At 61.2% G+C, this 21,170-nt stretch overlaps 2 protein-coding genes across 6 annotated transcripts in view; both read left to right on the forward strand.

The window, feature by feature from the left end:
* On the forward strand, nucleotides 1-20,852 carry Mast3 (microtubule associated serine/threonine kinase 3). Of its 5 annotated transcripts, none has more exons than XM_048342566.1 (27): nucleotides 1-62; nucleotides 227-316; nucleotides 7,425-7,513; nucleotides 7,604-7,667; nucleotides 8,186-8,264; nucleotides 8,570-8,727; nucleotides 8,855-8,930; nucleotides 9,041-9,253; nucleotides 9,582-9,683; nucleotides 9,807-9,939; nucleotides 10,955-11,013; nucleotides 11,599-11,684; nucleotides 11,984-12,192; nucleotides 12,419-12,557; nucleotides 12,912-13,044; nucleotides 13,223-13,388; nucleotides 13,574-13,675; nucleotides 14,155-14,277; nucleotides 14,900-15,009; nucleotides 16,122-16,255; nucleotides 16,632-16,858; nucleotides 17,063-17,284; nucleotides 17,658-17,884; nucleotides 18,061-18,183; nucleotides 18,525-18,658; nucleotides 18,743-18,924; nucleotides 19,131-20,852. In XM_048342566.1, exons 1-27 carry the CDS (start codon nucleotides 16-18, stop codon nucleotides 19,697-19,699), a joined length of 3,996 nt encoding a protein of 1,331 aa, XP_048198523.1. In that variant the 5' UTR covers nucleotides 1-15; the 3' UTR covers nucleotides 19,700-20,852. The 5 variants fall into 5 exon arrangements, with proteins under 5 accessions (XP_048198523.1, XP_048198524.1, XP_048198528.1 ...); XM_048342567.1 differs by having other exon boundaries at nucleotides 7,607-7,667; nucleotides 19,131-20,851; XM_048342571.1 differs by having other exon boundaries at nucleotides 18,743-19,028; nucleotides 19,131-19,265.
* Nucleotides 7,768-21,170, forward strand: part of Pik3r2 (phosphoinositide-3-kinase regulatory subunit 2) — a 22,578-nt gene continuing 9,175 nt past the window's right edge. The window contains exons 1-2 of the mRNA XM_048342573.1: nucleotides 7,768-7,779; nucleotides 8,013-8,014. The gene's annotated coding sequence lies outside the window, so the exon portion shown is untranslated. The remainder of the gene's footprint in view (nucleotides 7,780-8,012; nucleotides 8,015-21,170) is intronic.

Below are 21,170 nucleotides of genomic sequence, written 5' to 3' on the forward strand. Positions count from 1 at the left end.
CTCCCGGCTCCCGGCATGAAGTCCCGCAGGGACAGGCTGCGCATCCCCGCGCTGACCCTCGAGTGAGTCTAGCGCCCGGGAGCCGAGGGGGCGACGTCTCCCCGCTCCGCGTCCCCGTGCGCTGCCGCCTAGGGGGGAGCCCGCCGGGTTCCCCGCACCCCGGAATCCCTCGCGGACTCGCACGCAGCGCGGCCGCGGGGTCACTGTCCGCGGCCTTCCTTTGCAGCCTGTCCCCGAGCAGCCAGAGCCCGGCCCTGCTGAGCCCCAGCAGCCCCTGCAGCCCTGGCAGCCCGGGCCTGGGCCTGCGCCCCTGGAGGTGAGTGAGAGAGTGCGCGGCCTCGCCCCTCTGGCCTCAGTTTACCCCTCCTGGTGATGGCATCGCCGTTCTCGCCGGGGCGGGGCTGGGAAAAATTCCAGTCTTTGGCCTGGCTCTACTTGGGACAGGTGGCCAGGGAGGCCGGGGCTCCACCGAGAGCTCTCCAGACAGGTGTTGCGTTCCCAGGCTGCCGCCCAGGCACCCAAAGGCCAGCTGCCCCCGCCCCTGGGCCCAGGTGGGAGGCGCCCTGCCCCATCCGGTTCCCCAGAGGAGGAAACTGAGGCTCAAACTGGAGAAGCCCGTTCTCATTTGGTGTCTTTGTGGTGGTATCAGGGCCTGTGGAAATGCCAACTTCTGTGACTGGCAGGACTCAGAGTCCTGCCATCTACCAGAGGGATGCTGTTTACTCTTCTCCTGGTGTGTTTTGCAATCATTTACAACTTAGTATGAATACGCTGTGCTGCACTTTCCATTGAACTGGAAAGAGGAGAAGGCAGAGCAAAAAGTAAAGGTGTGGGGGGGAGGGGTGGTATTGAACCCTCAGCGAGTGCCTGCCAGCAAAAGTTTAGTAGATGCCCAAGATTATGTATAGCTGTGGACCCGAGGAACCGAGCCTTGCCCTCAGGGCTGTTGGTGGCCCGGATGAAGTTGTCAGTGAAAGTATGAATGGGTCACCTAGATTCAAGCAGAGCTGGTGTTTGCACCACCCACTGGGGACAAAGCCAGGGGAGGACTGATGTTAGGAAGTATGCACAGCCTGTGCAACAGACCTGAGGCAGGATGGAGAGACTTTCACAGCCTCTCTGGTTGCCTGCAGGGGTCAAGGGAGAAAGGTCTCTGGGGATAGAAATGAAGTGGCAGAGAAGCAGTGAAGCAAAAGATGAAGACTGGAGTGGGTGGGCTGCTGTCACTCCCACTTGGGTAGAGAAAGAAGGACCCCATAGTGAGCCGTCCAGGAACAGCCTGGGAGAAAGGCCAGGCCAGAGGGGACTTGACCGCATCCCCAAGTGAGGCCCTAGACAAGAGGCAGGGACCTCTGCATTGGGTGTGACTGAGGTTTTACTGGGAGGAAATGGAGGCAGAACCTGGGGCTAGAGCTGAGGCCCCAGCACCTCCCCTGGTCAGCAGGGGGCAGCAGCAGCACACCACTGTGGAGGGCCTCCATACCTTCATGAGCTAGTTGTTTTTCTAATAAGGTCTGGAGTTGAGATATCCATCCCTATGTGGAGGGCTGTTCTCTCTTCCACAGCCTGTCTTGCATCTAGGATTACAGGCAATGTACAACCTCGCCTGGCTGATTGGTTGAAATGGGGTCTTGTTCACTATTTGCCCAGGCTGACTCTGGTCATCAACCCTCCTGATCTTCACCTGCCTTGGCCTGGGTGTGATCAGTGAGCTGGCCAGGTGTTGTCCTGAGGGCTGGGCCTGGGAGAAAGCCAGTGATCCATTGGTGCCCTCCCCATGGTGAAGAGAAAGAGCTCTCCCCATGGGGAGGGGGTGTACAAGGAGACAATGGCTACTATGAGTTGAATTTTCTACCTGGAAGTGCCAGAAGCCACTTAGGTGCTCCAAGACAGAGTTGGTCCAAGAGTTCCAGTTGCTGCTTGGGGCAATAAGGAGCCAGCCATGCAGGTAGAGCTGGGGAAGGGCCATCGAGGTCAGCCTTTAGAACCGACCCATGCCAGGAAGAGGCCTTCTGGGCTGTCTTCAGTGCCTAGCTGGGGAAATTGAGGCTAGAGGGGTGTGGGAGAGGCTGAAGGGGTGGGAGACAGCAATGGACTTGTGGGTGCAGTATATGGGGGTTCAATCCTCATACTAGGGTCAGGAAGGGCTCCACCCTCATCCTTCATGGTCTCAAGTGACCCCACAGGTACATTCCTGGTTCTCAAAACAGGCCTAGAGCCCACTTTTCTCCAGGAGCCTCAGTGTTGCCCTCCCAGCCTCAACTTACCTCTACCTTCCTATTACCCCCCACTCCCCACAGCAGACTTGGGAGTCCGACAATGGCATCCAGACCATGCCTCTCCCTGCTCTGACCCCCCCTGTGGCTCCCGGATCCCTCAGCCCTGAGGCCTGTGGTCAGCCCTGCTGGAGACACTCCTCATTGCCCTAGAGGTCCACCAGGCCTCCTTTGAGAGGCCTCAGGGTAGATCACCATTTGCTAGGGTGACCCCTTTTTCTCTTCCCTTCTTCATTAGGAGGTCTACAACTATCTTCAGGCTGGAGGTGAGGCTCAAGCAGTAGAGCACCTGCCTAGCAAGTTCCAGGCCTTAAGTTCAACCCCACAGTAATGCCAAACCAAAATAAAACAAGAATCAGGGTTGCAGGTCAGACCCTGTGCCACATGCCTGTAATCCTAGCCACTCAGGAGACAGAGGTCTAAGGATTAAAGTTCCAAGGCAGCCTAGACAGGAAAGTACAAGAGACTCTTTTTTTGTCAGTCATGAATTTTGAATTCAGGACATGGGGGCTGTCTTTGAGCCTTTGCACTCAAGGCTAGTGCTCTATCACTTTGAGCCACAATGCTAGTTTCCTAATGGTTAATTAGAGGTAAGAGTCTCAAGGACATTCGTGCCTGGGATGATTTTGAACCATGATCCTCAGATCTCAGCCTCATGAGTAGGTAGGATTAGATGAGTGACCCACTGTGCCTGGCTCCATGAGACTCGTGTCTAACCATCAGAAAGCAGAAAGTGGAGGTGTGACTGTAGTAGAGTTCCAGCCTTAAATGTAAAAGCTCAGGGACAGCACTCTGGCCCTGAGTTAAAATCCCCCACTATAGCCATATCAAAATAAAACAAAAAGGGGGCTGGGAATATGGCTTAGTGGCAAGAGTGCTTGCCTGGTATATATGAAGCCCTAGGTTCCATTCCTCAGCACCACATATATAGAAAATGGCCAGAAGTGGTGTTGTGGCCTCAAGTTGGCAGAGTGCTAGCCTTGAGCAAAAAGAAGCCAGGGACAGTGCTCAAGGCCCTGAGTTCAAGCCCCAGGACTGGCAAAAAAAAAAAAAAAAAAGCAGTATTGGCCTTGGCCTGCCATGGGTCAGGCCCTGGATTTGATGATCCTCAGTACCACAAAGAAAATCCATTTGTGAGCTTATCTTTATGTATTTTTCCTGATTATTCTCTGCCTCCTACCCCAGACTGGATCCTTACCCCCTCAGGGCAATGAATTGGTGTGAACTGGTTCCCAGGGCTGTGCAGGGACAGACAAGTGAGAGACAATAACACCCAACAAATGTATGCTGAGTTGATGAGTGATTGTGGAGGGACAGTTGGCAGGGTAGGGACACCGGGGTGGCACTGAGATGCCAAATGGCATGGCAGAGTCTGGGAGTACCTGGACAGCACCCCCGTGTCTGTTTGTTTTTCTTTTCTTTTTTTTTTTTTTTTTTTGGCCAGTCCTGGGGCTTGGACTCGGGGCCTGAGCACTGTCCCTGGCTTCTTTTTGCTCAAGGCTAGCACTCTGCCACTTGAGCCACAGCGCCACTTCTGGCCAGTTTCTTCTGTTCTCCACGCAGGTACTGGGGTCTCCTAGGCTTTGAAGTGTCTGTCCCGTGGCGACCCCACTCCAGCCTCCTGGGGCTGGCGTGGGAGAAGCCTCCGTTCCGCCCATACCCGTGTGTGGTGAGCTCTTCCCCACACTTACCGCGGATCCCCGCGTCTGCTGCGGGCCGAGCGTGTGGACACTGAGGCCTGCGGGTCAGGGCAAGGCTGGCAAGCGATGCCGCCCAACCTCGGGAGCTGCCGCAGCTCGGCTTTATCCGCTTCGTGCAGTCGCGGAGGCCGAGGCTGGAGTGGTGGGGTGGCAACCACTGCCCGGCCCTGACTGCGGTGGGGCTCGGGGGAGGAGTCTGGGTCAGACCCTAGGAGCCCTGGCCCCGGAGGCCGGACAGGCCCTGGGCGGGCAAAGCCGGCTGTGGCAGCCGGGCTGGGTGCTGGGCGGGCCGCGATTGTGGCAGTCAACACGGTTCCGGGCCGAGGCCTTGAAGGGAGAGGGGCGGGGAAGGGAGGGGAATTTACCCGGGATTAACGGCAAAACCCTGGCCGAACCCTGGAGTGCCCCCCAGGGCCCCGGCGACACCCCGCCCACGCCGCCCGGGCTCCTGCAACGCCCCGCCCACGTCGCCCGGGCCCCAGCAACGCTCCGCCCATGTCGCCCGCCGTCTTAGCGACGCCCCGCCCACGCCGCGCGCACCCCAGGCGACGCCCCGCCCTGCCGTCCTCAGCCTTAACAACGCCCCACCCACTCCCTCCGCACGCGGCCCAGCGCTCTACACTTCCGCGTCTCTCGACCCGCCCCCGCCCAGGACCTGCCCCGGTGCTCGACTGGGCGGGGCTCTCGGCCGCGCGCTTCCTCTCGGCGCGTCCGGGGCCCCCCTCCGCAGCGCCCCCGGCGACCCCGCCCGGGCGGGATCGACGAGGCTCACGGCCGGCGCCACCGCCGAGGCTCGCGTCCCGCCGCCGCCAGCTGCGCCCCCGCGCGTCCTGAGCCCGGGGCGGCAGCGGCGGCGGCACAAAGGGACGCGGCATGTCTGATCCCAGCTACTGGACGGCGGTGGCGGCCCCGGGCCATCGCAGCCGTCTGGCCAAGGGCGCCCTGCTCCAGCGCTCCAAGAGGTAGGCCGGGTGGGCCGGGGTCCCCGTGCGGAGGGGGCGGCCGCGGTCCCCGGGAAGGGGGCGGTCGGGGTCTCCGCCGGGAGCGCCAAGCCGGGATCCCTGTGCCAGGTGGTCCCCTGCTCCGGGCCCCCGCGGGCAGTGGGACTAGCTGGGAAGCCCCGGGCTGATCTGCCCCCCAACACACATACACACTGCCTGACGGAAATGTGGATCATACGCCAACACTGAGCGAACACGGCCGAGGCCCCGAAGGTGCGGTGGCGGAGCCTGGACCTCCTTGCCTTGCCGTGTCCCGTCCCGTCCCGTCCCGTCCCGTCCCGTCCCGTCCCGAGGCCTGGCTTCCCCTGAGAGCTGGGCTTGTCGCTGACCCGGGTTAGAATGCCAGGTCAACCACTACCAGGTTGTGTGGCCTGTCTGGGCTTTGGTGTGGAGCATCTGGGGCTGAACCGGGGCCTGGGTGCAGATCCTTGAGACCCCCGGGGAGCCGTGGGGTGTGCGCAGGTATGAAGCTGGCACTCAGGTGCCTGGGGTGGGCGCCGTGGGGTGCACACAGGTACACGGCTGGCACTTGGGTGCCCGGGGTGCGCACAGGTACACAGCTGGCACTCAGGTGCCCGGGTGCGCGCCATGCGGTGCGCACAGGGACCGGCCTGGCACTCGGGTGCTTGTGGTGGGCGCTGTGCAGTATGCACAGGTACCTGTCTGGCACTTGGTGTCGGGGTGCGCTCCATGGGGTGCGCATAGGTACCCGTCTAGCACTCGGGTGTCGGGGTGCGCACCATGGGGTGTGCACAGGTATGGGCAGGCACTCGGGTGTCGGGGTGGGCGCTGTGGGCATGGTGCTCACAGGTACTGGCAGGCACTCGGGTGCCCGGGGTGTGTGCCATGTGGTGCTCACAGATACCTGGCTGGCACTCGGGTGTTGGGGTGCGCACTGTGGGGTGTGCACAGGTACCCGTCTGGCACTTGGGTGCCCGGGGAGGGCGCTGTGCGGTGCGCACAGGTATGCAGCTGGCACTTGGGTGCTGGAGTGCGCTGTGGGGTGCGCACAGGTACTCATCTGGTGCTCGGGTGTCAGGGTGTGTGCCGTGGGCATGGTGCTCACAGGTACTGGCAGGCACGGGGGTGCCCGGGGTGTGCGCCGTGTGGTGCGCACAGATACTTGGCTGGCACTTAGGTGCCCGGGGTGAGTGACAGCAATTGCTGGGGGGTGACAAACGTGGCTGTACTTTCAGGCCCATCCTGGAAGGAAGAGGGAAGCTGGTTTGGGACTTCCTAAACACTGTAGGTGTCGGGGTGCAAGGGTGCTGCCTGACAGAAGTCTGGAGGAAGTAGCACCTGCGCGGGCTGATGGGGAGAGGCCCGCAGGAAGTCCTGCAGGAACTGCCGAGTTTCATTTGTATTTCTGAGTCTCATAACTGTGCTGTTGATATTGACGGTCTCAATTTTCCAGCCTTGGACATGGTGGGGCCGGGGTTGTAGGACCAGCACCTGTGGGCGACTTCCATCAGTCTGTAACCCTGGCCGTGGTCGCAGGCACCAGATTGTGGTGCGGGGAACTTCACACTAACCCTCCACGCAAAGGGGAAACTGAGGCTCAGGTGGTGGCTCCGCACACATACTGGGCTCCTCCCTGCCACCTTGTCAACTCTGACCTAGGCTGCTTTCTTGACCCTTGGGCCTGCGTCCCTGCTTCTCCAGGCTCCGCCCAGCCAGCTGAGCCCAGCAGCGTTGGAGGCTTCAGCCGTGGGCTGTGCACTTATTACCCTCGGAGCCGTTGCCAGGCGACTGCTGGGGGGGAGGAGGCGGGACCATGTTGCCTGATTTCCCCTGGCAGGATAGGGCAGGGGCGGGGGCAGACCTGGCAGGGAAGCCTGGGGGGCTGGAGGCTGAAGTGCTGGGCACTTGCAGAGCAAGTAAAACATGGTGGCAGTTCACAGAACTAGCGTGTCCTAAGCCAGGCACTCCTGTGCTCACACCTGTAATTCGAGCTGTTCCAGCTGAGATCTGAGGATTGTGGTTCAGTGTCAGCCTGGGCAGAAAAATCCTGAGACACTTTTCTCCACTTAACCACCATAAAACCAGAAGTGGATCTGTGGTAGAGTGCCAGCCTTGAGTGAAACAAGCTAAGGGACAGTGCCCATGCCCAAGTTCAAGCTCCAGTACCCACCCAACCATCCCCAAAATAAAGAGTGGGTCCTGGTGGTAAAAATAGGCTGCCTCTGCACTTACTGGGGGTGCCCAGATGGCATTTTAGGGGGGAAACTAGGGAGGTGCGTAGTGTGGAACCCGCTCTGTCACCCAGTCACTGGCCCCCTCGGCCCTGCCTGTCACCACTCTTGGCTGGGAGTCTGGGGCAGAGGAGTGAGGATGGCCCAGCCCTGCTGTAGTGGCTCATAGCACTTGTCTAGGGCAGCTGGCATGGAGGGAGCACCAGGTTCAAGAGCCTGCCAGCCACTCGTGACCTTGTTTCTTCATCCCCACAGCTGCCGAAGTGGAAACCGCAAAAGCCTGGTGGTAGGGACACCATCGCCCACTCTCTCTCGGCCCCTGTCGCCTCTGTCGGTCCCCACGGGTGAGTGTAAGAGCAGCAGGAGTGGGGAGAGAAGTGAGGCTAGCTGCGTCCCATGTGCACCCCTGACTCAGTTTCCCCACCTCCCACTAGCAGGCAGCAGCCCCTTGGACAGTCCACGGAACTTAGCTGCTATCAGCTTCCCCTTTGCAAGGAGGTGAGTGGGGAAGGCTGGGGCGGGCTGGGGCAGTGCTCTCCCCCCCACCTCCTGGCCTGCCTGCTGGTGGACCCTTCATGACTGCTGCCTGTGGCACACCTGGGCCCTGTGTGTTCACCTCCTGTGCAAGGACACAGGTAACTGCAAACAATCTGGAGGGCTGGGGATGCACCAGTGCAAGAACCATTAACCCAAGTGTCAAGCCTCAAACTTGAGGGAGGACTGCTGTGTGCCTGCCTTCTTCCTGGTAAAGGAAGCAGGACTCTGCCCCCCAAGTCCTCCAGCCAGGGACTGGCTTCTCTGTCCCAGCAGCTACATCTCAGGCCAAAGCTTGGGCCACAGGAGCTGTCCTGGAGGGCGTCCTAGAGGCTCCTGGGCCTGAGCCCTATGGAGATTCTCACAGAAGGACCTTCTCTGAGGGGCTGGAATCCGCCAGACCACACCTGCCATGCTCCTCACAAGCACCCCCCTACACACCCATCGGCTGTCCTTCCATCTCCTCTCATCATCCTCTGCAGGGCAGATGGCAGAAGATGGTCCCTCGCGTCTCTCCCGTCTTCTGGCTATGGCACCAACACACCCAGTTCCACAGTCTCGGTATCCACAGCTCCAGGGTGGGCGGACCCACACGTGGTGCCTTTTAGGGTGTTAGGTAGTTGCCCCAGCTGTCCCTCTCCATCTCCCCGCCCCCACAATGACCCCAAGATGCTCCAGTCTGGAAGACACTGATATCTTTAACTTGTGAGGTCACAGTCTGATCAAAGGAAGATCTAGGGGTTGCAGGCAGGAAGGGGGGACTGGTGGTGGGGCCATGAAGGTTGCACAGGAGACAGAAGGTGGATGCAGGCTCCCAAGGATGCTCGAGGGTCCTAGCCCTGACCCTGATCCCCCTCTCTCGGCAGTCGAGCTCGTCCTCCCGGGAACGTCTCCACCAGCTTCCCTTCCAGCCCACACCAGACGAGCTGCACTTCTTGTCCAAGCACTTCCGAAGCTCCGAGAGTGTGGTGGACGACGAGGGAGGCCGCTCACCACGCATGCGTCCCCGCTCCCGCAGCCTGAGGTGCGCCCATACCCGGCCCAGCTCCCCTATCCCAGGCCACCCCTTATCCAGGCCCACCCCTGACCCCCTTGGCTTCGGGCCCAGATCCCAGGTCCCAGGTCCCAAGCCGGCCCTCGTGTTGTTGCAGCCCGGGACGCACATCGGGGACCTTTGACAATGAGATCGCCATGATGAATCACGTGTACAGGGAGAGGTTCCCCAAGGTGCGTGGTGGCGGGGTGGACTGGCCCTCCCCTGCCTCTCACCTTGCCCGCCCTGCGCACTCCACTCCTTCCAGCCCCTGCCCCTGACACTGCCACCTTGCCCTGCCCAGGCCACTGCCCAGATGGAGGGCCGCCTGCAGGACTTCCTGGCAGCCTACCCGCCGGACGACGCCCGCCTGGCTCTGGCGGATGGCGTCTTGGGCTTCATCCACCACCAGATCATGGAGCTGGCCCGGGACTGCCTGGCCAAGTCCGCCGAGGCCCTGGTCACCTCCCGCTACTTCCTGGAGATGCAGGAGAAGCTCGAGCGGCTGCTGCAGGATGTGTGTGGTGGGCAGAGCCACGTGTGGGCAGGATGTCTGGTGCCTGGGTGGGCGTAGCTTCTGGTGGGCAGGGCATCTAGTGGGTGGAGCCTATGCAGGGCAGGCCTGGGCAGGCAGTTTTTCACTGGGCCAGGCCTGCCATGGGCCTTGTGAGTGGGGCACACTTTGGTGTGGGTGGAGCCTCATGTTGCCACGCCCGCCTCTTGGCGGGATCTGGATGCCCTGCTTGACAGTCTTGGGTCCCTGTAGCCGTGCCTCTCAGTTTAGGGCCTGGGTTTGATCCCATGCTCAGCTAGGTGGGCCATGGTGACGCCATGCTCCTCTGCAGGCCCATGAGCGCTCAGACAGTGAGGAGGTGGGCTTCATTCTCCAGCTGGTCCGGAAGCTGTTGATCATCATCTCGCGGCCTGCTCGGCTCTTGGAGTGCCTGGTGAGGCCTGGGCTTGTACACCTGAGCTATGCCTGGGGGCAGAGCGTGGAGCTGGGGGGCTGACCAGGGCCTTGAGCTGGGTTGGAGCCTGAGCTCTCCATTCTGATCCTCCCTGTTGTCCAGGAATTTGATCCTGAAGAGTTTTACCACCTACTGGAGGCAGCCGAGGGCCAAGCCCGGGATGGCCAGGGCATTAAGACAGACCTGCCACAGTACATCATTGGACAGCTAGGCCTAGCCAAGGACCCCCTGGAGGGTGAGCTGGGCTTGGGGAGAAGAAACAGGCCCAGGGAAGTGGGTGTGCAGCCCACTCTCCTTGCTGTCCTTTTTTATGCCACTGCCTCACCACTTGGCACCAGTGGTCCTGCCTTCTGGGACTCCTTTCCCCATACCCCTAAAGGGCATACCTGGAAAGGCGGTGGGCTGGGGAGGCCATTCAGTTCGAGTACTTTCCTGGCATCTTCAAGGCCCTAGGTTCCATCTCCAGCACCTCAAGACAAGTAAGGAAAGAGCAGGAATAGTTAGGTAAGCCAGGCTCCATCAGGGCCCTCAGGGTTGAGCTTGAGAGCCCATGAGCACTAGGGCAACCCATGCTGCAGAGAGAGACTGTCCTCCAGGTCAGGTCTGAGCCCAGCCCTGGACAAAAAAACTGACTTTTCAGAAAATAAAGCAAACAAGGGCTGGAGGCAGTACTCAAGTGGTAGAGCTGGGAACAAAGTTAGTGGCCTGGTATTGGTGGCCAAGCTTGTAGAAGGAGACCACTCGGTGCTCTGGAACGAGCGGTATAAGAGGATGGAGAGAAGCTGAGTTCCGACTCAGGCCTCCAGCCTTTTAGAGGGCCTTGCCCCTGGGGCCAATCTCGGTTTGTGACCACAGGACCTTGTTGCACAGTAACAGTGGTGCCTGTGTTCACCATGGCTAGCCAGAAATTGTCTCTCTACAAGTCTGGTTCCCGGAAGGACTGGATCTCCACAGGCAGCACCCTGGGCTGAAGAAGTCAGAGCTCAGGCCCCATTTCCAATGCTCAAATATGGAAAGCCCATTGGGTTCTTAAGCCTTTTAGAGTGTTCTTTAGTCCTCAGTTTGGCTGCCTGCCCTGGCTTCAAGATAGGGCAGTGGGACCTGGGACCTTGTCCCCAGCCCAGGAGGGGCCAGACTGGAGCACCCTGTTGAAGGCCGGCATGCGGGAGAATTGTGAGTTCCAGGCCAGCCTGGGCTACCCAGAGAGACCAGGTCTGGGAAATAAAAAAGGCTCTTCCTTCAATGTACAGAAATTGTGCCTCTGAGTGACCTTGATGAAGGACAGCCCCCAGCTTCCGAGTCCCCTGAGGTGAGTAGCTGGGCCTGCAGGCCTTCTCTGTGGTTCTTTTTGGGGTAGTTCAGTGAAGCTGAGTTTGTTGAAGTTTTATATGTAGTAGGTGCTTCAAAAGCACACCGAGGGGCTGGGGATATGGCCTAGTGGCAAGAGTGCTTGCCTCGTATACATGAAGTCCTGGGTTCGATTCCCCAGCACCACATATATAGAAAACAGCCAGAAGTGGCACTGTGGCTCAAGTGGCAGAGTGCTAGCCTTGAGCAAAAAGAAGCCAGGGACAGTACTCAGGCCCTGAGTTCATGGCCCAGGACTGGAAAAAACAAAAACAAAAGCACACCGAGACTTGGTGGGGAAAGGGGGTAGCAAGTGGGATCACCCTGCTGTGGAGGTCAGAGAGGACAGGGTGGGATTGGAAAAGGCATGGGAAAGGACTTGGGAGGATATGTAGCAGTCCTCAAGGAGGCAGGCACAACAGGAGCCAAACCTCAGAAACTGGGGTGCTGGTTGTGAGGCTTAGGAAAGACAAGTGTTGGCCCAGCACTGGCATCCTGGGCTGGGGTGACTGCAGTCAGACCCTGAGTCCCCCTCTCCTGTCCCCAGAACCGTGCCCTGGTGGGCCCATCCCGGAGGAAGCCCTGTGAGAGCGACTTTGAGACCATCAAACTTATCAGCAATGGGGCATATGGGTGAGTCCTTGGGACCTCCGTTTCCAGCAGCTCAGGGTGCCTCAGCCTGCACCTGATCAGCAACACACTCACCTTGCATGTCTGAAAGTGTGAGCTGGTGGCAGGCTGTGGAGGCCCAACTGGGGCCTCAGCCCTGGGAGCCGGTCTGAAGCTGCAGGACTGCACAGCCGGGCCCTGTCCAAGGAGAGAAAGGGTGACCCAGCAGGGAGTCATGGGCGGCTGTCCAGCCCAGCATGTGGGTGCTGGTGTCTCCCAGCCACCGACCTCGGTGCCCCTTCGCCCCTCCCGCCCCCGCGCAGGGCCGTGTATCTGGTACGGCACCGGGAGACCCGGCAGCGCTTCGCCATCAAGAAGATCAACAAGCAGAACCTGATCCTGCGGAACCAGATCCAGCAGGTGTTCGTGGAGCGAGACATCCTCACCTTCGCCGAGAACCCCTTCGTGGTGGGCATGTTCTGCTCCTTCGAGACGCGCCGCCATCTCTGCATGGTCATGGAGTATGTGGAGGGTGAGTGGCGCCGCTCCCTGAGTCCCCCCTGGGGCAGAGTTGGGGTGGGTGGGGAGTGGAAGGGCCCCGGGGGACAGGAGGGTGGGGGCACCGGGCCACCGCGTGTGGGGCTAAGGGGAGGCCAGTGAGGAGGAGACACGCACCAGCTGGAAGCCTGTGGGGAGTACACCGGGATGGCGGGGCGCTTGGCACAGCTTCCGGGTGGCCTCTCCCGCCCCTCCCACAGGCGGCGACTGCGCCACGCTGCTGAAGAACATGGGCCCGCTGCCCGTGGACATGGCACGCATGTACTTCGCAGAGACCGTGCTGGCACTCGAGTACCTGCACAACTACGGCATCGTGCACCGCGACCTCAAGCCAGACAAGTGAGGGGGTGGGGCGAGGTCAGGGTGCAGGGGCGGGGTCACATGAGTGCCTGGGCACCCCAGGCTTTGGGGCCATGGCTAGCGATCTGAGGGCAAGGTCATGGTCCTAGGGGCGGGGCCAGAGGCAGAGGCCAAGGACTAGGAAGGGGCGGGGCTACAGTGTTAGGGGCGTGGTCAGGGGCGGGGGGGGCAAGAGGGAGTGGCCTGCGGAGGGACTGACTGGGGCGGGGCTTTGTCGGGTAGGACCTGGAGCTGGGCTGGTCTCTGGCTGTGCCTGCCCAGTCTTCCCTGGGGCCCTGGGCCTGGCTCTGGATACTGAGCCCTGCGTGGGGGGGCATCCCAACCACCCCGCAGCCTGCTGATCACGTCCCTCGGCCACATCAAGCTGACTGACTTCGGCCTGTCCAAGATCGGGCTCATGAACATGGCCACCAACCTCTACGAAGGCCACATCGAAAAGGATGCCCGAGAGTTTGTGGACAAGCAGGTGGGCAGGTGGTGGGTCTGGGTGTGAGACCTGACCACAGATGTGGGCAAGATAGGAGAGAATGGATGAGAGCAAGCCCAGTCACCCCACTTCCCTCACCCTGGCGTGCATGTCCCTGTCTCTCAAGGGCTTATCCAGGCTGGGGCAGGCCTCAGTTTCCCTGTCCTGCCCCCCACAGGTATGCGGGACTCCGGAGTACATTGCACCTGAGGTGATCTTCCGCCAGGGCTATGGGAAGCCCGTGGACTGGTGGGCTATGGGCATCATCCTGTATGAGTTCTTGGTGGGCTGCGTGCCCTTCTTTGGAGACACACCCGAGGAGCTCTTCGGACAGGTGGTCAGCGGTGCGTCCCCCAGAGCCAGGCCCAGTCTCAACTAATGTATCAATGTCAGGGATGCGGCACGAGGGCTGAGCACGGTGTGGTGGGGGCTCAGCTAGGGCAGGGCGGACAGCTGCACCATGAGACACCACCAGGTGCAGTCCCAGGGGCTGGGAAGGGGCCCACCCTCATTCTGTGCCTCATCGCAGATGACATCATGTGGCCCGAGGGGGAGGAGGCCCTTCCAGCCGAGGCCCAGGACCTCATCACCCGACTGCTACGCCAGAGCCCCATGGAGCGCCTGGGCACCGGTAAGTGTGTGTGTGTGAGGTGTGTCCAGGACAGGTCCTGGGAAAGGGACTGAGTGTAAGCTCTCAGTGGGCTGGGTATGGTAATGCATAGAAGAGAAGTGTACTGCACTCCTTTAGTCCCAATGCTTGAGAGGTAGGGGCCAGAGGATCTTGCATTGAGGCCAGCCTGGGTCACACTAAGAGACCTCATTTCAGGAAAACAAAAGGAAAGACAACTTGTCAGGAGGAAGGGGTTTACCGCCAGGGTTTCAAAGAGTACTCAGCAACTTTCCAGAATCTCCTTGAAGGCATAGTTTGTGCTGAGTGTGCTGTGCACTGGGGCCCCTCCTGAACCAGTGGAGGAAGTGCATGGCCTCCCACAGCCAGCAGAGGACAGCAAGGCGTGGGGTGGGTGAGATGGGGTGACTTTGTTGGGCTCCTTGTGTTTGTGGGGGGGGGTAGGGTGGGGCAGGGCATGGGGCTCAGTGACATGTCTACAGGTGGCACCCACGAAGTAAAACAGCACCCGTTCTTCTGGGCTCTGGATTGGGCGGGGCTCCTGCGACACAAAGCAGAATTTGTCCCTCAGCTCGAAGCAGAAGACGACACCAGCTACTTTGACAGTACGTGGGGGCCCGTGGGAACCCGTGGGGGCCTGTGGGGTCCCGGGCTCCACCCACACTGAGTCCCTGGCCCTACATAGGAGGGGGATCCAGAAAACCCCATCTTCTCAGGGTCTACTAGGGTTTCTCAAGGGGTGACAGAGGCTGGGTGTGGCAGACCCTTGCTGGGGTCCTGGCTGTCCCACAGGAAGGTGGTAGGGGCCTGTGGCTCAGATGTGTCCCCGCCCACCAGAGGTGGAGGCTGTGTGCATCATTGCTAGTTCTTTTTGGGGGGGGGGTTGGGAGGAGGTCTAGACCTGGGCGCTGTCTCTGAGCTCTTCAACTCAAGGCTAGCATTCTACTTGAGCCACAGCACCACTTTGGGTTTTCTAGTGGTTAGAGATAAGAGTGTCTTTGTCTTTCCTGCCCTGGCTGGCTTTGAACCAAGATCCTCAGATTTCAGCCTCCTGAGTAGCTAGAATTACAGGCAAGAACCACTGGCGCCCCAGCCCATTGCTAGTTTTCTAGAATGTTCTCCCCCCCACACTATGTACCCCAAGAACCCTGGGCCATGCTCACCCCAGGGCCTTTGCACCGATTGCCCAGTCCTGGGAGCCCAGGTTGCCCTGCCTCTTTCCCACAGCCCGCTCGGAGAGGTACCGACATCTGGGCTCCGAGGATGAGGAAACCAACGACGAGGAGTCATCCACAGAGATCCCACAGTTCTCCTCCTGCTCCCACCGCTTCAGCAAGGTGGGTGTGGTTGGTATGGCAGGGTCTGATGTGGCCTGGGCGCGTGTAGCCGCAGCTCACGTGGGTGGCCAGGGCTGGGTGTGGTCTGGTTGCTTCATCTCTAGGCGAAGTATGGTCCCCACCCTCTTGCAGCAGAGTGAAGCCCCCACAGTCCCAGTATTTTGTAACCACTGTCTGTCTGCTTCCAGTCCATTTTGCCCCCCAAAGGAGATTCTGTCCTCCCCGGCCTCCCCCTTCCCACCCCAGCCTCCAGAGCCGCTCCTGCCCCCCACCTCTGTTGGTTCACAACTCTGGTGTTTCTTATCCATGGATTTCACACCACATGACTTCTGTGCCCAGCTGTTGCTACTAAGTGACAGAGCTTTGTTGCTTTTCATGGCTAATATTCTCCTGTGGGGTGGACCAAGGAAGGCCTGTCCAGGCCACCCTAGGGTGACAGAGCCACCAACAGCCTTACAAGCTTGATTTAACATGTTTCCCTCTGTGATTTGACTCAGAGCTCTCGGCACTGCTTTGGGGCTGAGTCTTGGCAATGGGAGAAACTTCCAGCAGGCAGCAGGAGCCCGGCTGTGGCTCAGTGTCCACATAGGATCCCGGGGTGCACACAGGGTATCTTCTGCTTCGTGCAGTGGCTACAGGGCCTGCTGTCAGGCTGGGATGGGGAGCACTGGGGAGCTACACCTGCCATCGCCCGGTTAACAGGCTTTTCCCCCTCCACAGTCTTAGCTCTGGTTTTCTTTGTGTTTTTTTTTCTACTTTTAAAATTATTTTTGCTGGCCCTGGGGCTTGAACTCAGGGCCTAGGTGCTTTCCTTGAGCTTTTTGCACTCAAGGCTGACACTATACCACTTGAGCCACAACTCCAGTTCAGAGTTTTTGCTGGTTAGCTGGAGGTAAGAGTCTCAGGGACTTTTCTGCCAAGGCTAGCTTTGAACCTTGATCCTCAGACCTCAGCCTCCTGAGCAGCTGGGATGACAGATGTGAGCCTCTTCACTTGTTTTGAGCCAGGGTCTCACAGTGTGGCTCCGGCTGACTTGGAACCCACGTCCTCCTGCCCTTACCTCGGCATGTGGCCACTGCCCTAGTGCCTTGCTGTCCCCTCCTCCCTCCCAGGTGTACAGTAGCTCCGAGTTCCTGGCTGTCCAGCCCACCCCAGCGTTCTCCGAGAGGACCTCCAGTGAGGACCGGGAGGAGGCGTGGGAGCGCAACGAAGGAGAGAATGGTCATCGGCTGAGCACTGAAGTCCGGTATGTGGGCCAGGCAAGAGATACAAAGTTTGATGTTAGAGGAGCTTCCCAGTGGTCTGTTAGAAAGGGGGGAAACATGTTCAGGCCCCTGACACCCTCTTTCCTTTGGCTTCAGACTCCAAACAAGAGCAGACAAAGCAGCCATGCACTGATAGGCTCTTGTTCTCACAATTACTGGATCCCGTTACTAACGAACTCTTATTCATTCTTCAAAGCCCACCCTCCACAATATCTGCTAGATGGGAGTTGGAGGCTGGGAGTTACAGGAGGAATAGGAATTCTCTCTGGAATAGGAGTTGCTCTCCCTCAACTTCGCCCACTCTCCTGCTGAGGGTTTGCCTGGGGCAGGAGTGACCTGGGCTCCTCGTCCCTGCAGGCTGAGGTCCTGGACATCCTCGGGTCCCTCCCAGCCAGAGCGCGGCCCCAGCCCATCTCTCCTGGGCACCATCAGCCTGGACACCATGCCCAAGTTTGCTTTCTCCTCGGAAGATGAGGCACCAGGCCCAGGCCCTGAGGACCCCAGGAAGCCAGTCTTCCTTCTAGGGGAACCTGATGCCCCTCCTCCAACCCCCCCTGTAACTCCGAAGCCCTCCAGCCTTTCAGGTAGGTAGGGCCTGGGAGGGAGAGGTATTGTCCCACAGGTGGGGGCTATTGGAGATGGGTTTTGAGGGCTCAGGAACCTTCCAGAGCTTGCAAAACACTTTGAGAGAAACCTCAGCTTCACAGGGCTGGGTGGGGGCCCAGGCTGGGATTTGAGGGGCAGCTCGGGATCAAGGGGCTGGCCCTGCTGACCCTGACACCCCGCAGCTGACGCCGTGACGCTCAGCCACGCACGCCTCCGGAGTAACAGCACTGGGGCCCGGCACTCAACCTCACGGGCCCTGGATGCAGGCCGGGGCCGCCGCCTGGGGGGACCCAGAGACCAAGCCCCTGAGAAGTCCCGGTCTTCTCCCGGCGGTGGCAGCGGCAATGGAGGCCGCGTGCCCAAGTCAGCCTCCGTGTCGGCGTTGTCGCTCATCATCACCGCAGGTAAAGGCGACTGCAAGCTGCCCAGGCTTTCCACCTGGCCGCACCCCTGGAAACCTGGCGGGGCGGGGCCAAACGAGCAGTGAGCTGGGCCCCTGCAGCGCGTAGACTTATCTGGGTGGAGGCGAGTCCTGGGCGGGGCCACGGCAGCGCATAGGCCTCCCCGGGTGGGGGCGTGTCCTGGGCGGGGCCTCGGCAGCGCATAGGCCTCCCCGGGTGGGGGCGTGTCCTGGGCGGGGCCTCGGCAGCGCATAGGCCTCCCTGGTGGGGCAGGGCCAGAGACTAGGCCTACCGGTCTGGGCGGGGAGCATCCCGGGCCTGATTTGAGGGTCTTGAGATGCTGGAGTTCTGATGTGCCCCCTCCGCACCCCTGCAGACGACGGCAGCGGCGGCCCCCTCATGAGTCCGCTGTCCCCGCGCTCTCTGTCCTCCAACCCCTCCTCCCGGGACTCGTCGCCCAGCCGGGACCCATCGCCTGTGAGCGGGAGTCTGCGGCCGCCCGTGGTCATCCACAGCTCAGGGAAGAAGTTCGGCTTCAGCCTGCGCGCCATCCGCGTCTACATGGGAGACAGCGACGTCTACACCGTGCACCACGTGGTCTGGGTGAGGGCCGACTGTGTCCGCCCCTGCCTGGGGGAGGGGTGGACGAGGTCCGTGCGCCCTCCAGGCCCTGAGTTGCATTGGGGAAGCCGAGGCACAGCCACCCCCGCAGCCACCCGTGGCCTGAGTGTCCCGGAGCTGGCCGGGCCCCTGACCTCGCTGTCCCTTGCCGCCCGCAGAGTGTGGAGGAGGGGAGCCCTGCGCAGGAGGCTGGACTCCGCGCCGGAGACCTGGTCACCCACATTAATGGGGAGTCTGTCCTGGGGCTGGTGCACGTGGACGTGGTGGAGCTGCTGCTGAAGGTGATGAAGCCCCCGACCCCGCCCAGGAGAAGGAGGGAGGGCAGGTCCCCGCCAAGTCCCTTCCACCCCCATGAGTCAGTGAGCTCTCCAAATCCCTAGGGTGCCCACCCGCACAGGGCTGCCTCTCTGTCCCCCTGGGTACTAGCCGGCTTGGTTGCAATGCTGCCCCAGGCCTTTGACGCCCGGAGGGCACATCCCGTTGGGCGCCTCATCTGCTCCCCCACTCCATGGTGTGGGGGAGCTGGGGACTAGGGGCAGGGCAATAGCGGGGCCGGGCTGGTGGACCGGTGGTGAGGGCCCAGGCACCCCGCACGGCCCGGGTAACCCCGGACGTCCCACAGAGCGGCGGCAAGATCTCGCTGCGCACCACGGCGCTGGAGAACACGTCCATAAAGGTGGGCCCGGCGCGCAAGGCCGCCAAGGGCCGCATGGCACGGAGGAGTAAGCGCAGCCGCCGGCGGGAGACGCAGGACCGGTGAGCCCTTTGGGCGGGCCAGGGATCCCGGGAATCCAGCCCTGCAGCCGCCCGTGCCTCACTGCGCCCTCCCTCCCGGCCCAGGCGGAAGTCGCTGTTCAAGAAGATCTCCAAGCAGACCTCTGCGCTGCACACCAGCCGCAGCTTCTCCTCCGGCCTCCACCACTCGCTGTCGTCCAGCGAGAGCCTGCCTGGGTCCCCCACTCACAGCCTCTCCCCGAGCCCCACCATGCCCTGCCGCAACCCGGCCCCGGAGCCCCCTGCAGGTGGGTGCCCAGGGCCTGGACTGAAGACAGATAGAGAGACAGCACCATGGAACCACAGGGAGGTTCTGGGAGAAGGGGCTGGCACAGGAGGTGGGCAGATCTAGGTCACAGGAACACCCTGGGTGGCGATGGGAAGGACGAGGCCCGGGGCAGGTTTGGCTGGTGCCGGGCCCGCCTTCAGGCTGGCATTCTGCCTGTCCCCGCAGAGGCAGCCTCCCCGCCCAGCGTGTCCCCAGGCTCCAGCAACCCTGCGTCCCCCGCCGCTGCGGGCCACGCGCGCCCCAGCTCCCTGCACGGCCTGGCCGCCAAATTGGGGCCGCCCCGGCACAAGTCCGGCCGGCGCAAGTCCACCAGCAGCATTCCGCCGTCGCCGCTGGCCTGCCCGCCCGCGTCTGCGCCCCGCGCGCCCTCGCCGCTGCCCGGCCTCGGGCCCGCGCGCTCCCCGCGCCTGCTGCGCCGCGGCCAGTCCGCCGACAAGCTTGGGCTGGGCTGCAGCGAGCGGCCGGATGCCGACCCGGGGAGGCGCAGCCGCGGCCCCGAAGCCGAGCTGGTGGTCATGCGGCGGCTGCACCTGTCCGAGCGCCGCGACTCCTTCAAGAAACAGGAGGCGGTGCAGGAGGTGAGCTTCGATGACCCCGCGGACCCTGTGGAGGAGCCCGCGCCGCCCGAGGGGTCAAGCCGTGCACGGAGCCAAGTGGCGGCCCAGGCCGGCCCCGCCACCACCCCTGCTGCGGTGCCTCACATTGCTGTCCACCTCCCGGGCCCTCAGCACTGATCCCCAGCCAGCCCGTGCCCCATCCGGCCCGAGGACCTGTATATATATATAGCGCCGTGCTTGCAACTAATTTATTATTTTTTATGAGCAATTGCAGAGGGCCGCCCTGGGCCAGGCGTCAGGCCCCGCACGGCCTGACTTTGCACACACTGCTCTCTGGGCCAAGACAGAAGCACTTTGGACAAGTCCGCGTGTTTGTGTTTCCAGGTGTCTCCACTGTTGGGTTGTGTGTGTGTCTGTGTGTCCATGCAACCCCAGCTCATTCCCTGACCCAGGGCTGTGTGGCCTGGGCATCGGGGTTCACCTGGCCCAGCCGACTTTTGGCAGGGCTTGGAGAGCCGGTAAACATTGGTCCTCTCCATGACAGAATTTGGAGATTTGGGCAACTCAGGCCGCTTTTGCTAGCCTGCAGTCCTGCAGCATGGAGGAAGGGACGTTGGGGCTGGGAATCTGATGGGTAAATAGAAGTTTGCCTACGCAGAGGTCACCCGTCTCTACGGGACCCCCAGTGCCCGTTCCTGCTAGGGAGAAGAGTGGCTGCGTGGACAGGCTTACAAATTGAACCCTGCTACAGGACAGCAAGGCCCGCATTTGAATTTTAGCTTCACTGTGTGGCTCTGGGAAAGCAGCTTTCCCACTCTGTGCCTGAGTTTCCTCGTGTTTACAAGACTTTATGAAGCGCCTACTGTATGCGGAGTTTTTCCTTGTGGCTTCTCAAGAAGACTGGAAGGGGCCTCTGCGTCCTCACCTCAGCCTGTCAGGGCTTAGACCCACCGCACGATGGCGGAGAGGGGGTCAGAAGTCCCTGGCTGCCGAGGAGGTGGCTGAGATGGCTCTGCCCAGCTGCAGCCCGCTCTGCATCCACCCATTCATCTTGCCTCCAGCCTGGTCTGGGCATGGAGGGCAAACTGAGGCTGTGCATGACTTGCCCCGACTTCCACCCTGGGGCCGGCAGCTAATAAAAGCCCACCTTTACAAAGAGGAAGCCTAGTGTCTGGATTTGTGGGGCTGGGAGGGGCAACATGGGTTTTGAAGGCTTCGTAGAAGTTCACTTCTGAGTCCCCTGACTGCTCTGATCCTGGGCTCCTGCTGCCCCTACCAGTGCAGTCCCGGCTGCAGGGCATCACAGGGTAGCCTTTCTGAGGAGAGGAAAGCTTTCACCCAGACACCGTCTGCAGTCCTGGGCCAGGCAGAGAAGAACCTGCCATCTTCTGTCCTTGGTAGTGAGAAGTCTGCTCCTCCGGTGGAGCTACGCAAACGGCCCTCGGGACCCAAAGAGGACCAGACAGGCTACTTCCGGGACTCCAGGAAGCCTGGGAAGTCTTGGCCACGCCTCCTTCCCAAGTGTTTCCAACAACTTCCGGAAATAAACCGGTATGGGGACGAGTCCTCTCCGTGTCCACAGGCCTGCGCAGCCTGGGAGCGTTCCGGACGTTGGCGGTTGCCACAGCAACGTGTCCCAGTCCGCCTC

Source organism: Perognathus longimembris, chromosome 3 (assembly GCF_023159225.1).
Source record: "Perognathus longimembris pacificus isolate PPM17 chromosome 3, ASM2315922v1, whole genome shotgun sequence".
NCBI lineage: Eukaryota > Metazoa > Chordata > Mammalia > Rodentia > Heteromyidae > Perognathus > Perognathus longimembris.

Excerpts from the sequence above, each read along its gene's own strand:
- Mast3 (XM_048342566.1), top strand. The coding sequence starts at position 16 with ATGAAGTCCCGCAGGGACAGGCTGCGCATCCCCGCGCTGACCCTCGA. Across the intron at positions 7,514-7,603 it reads GCCTCTGTCGGTCCCCACGG|CAGGCAGCAGCCCCTTGGAC; the intron begins GTGAGTGTAAGA and ends ACCTCCCACTAG. Across the intron at positions 17,885-18,060 it reads CCGTGCACCACGTGGTCTGG|AGTGTGGAGGAGGGGAGCCC; the intron begins GTGAGGGCCGAC and ends TGCCGCCCGCAG.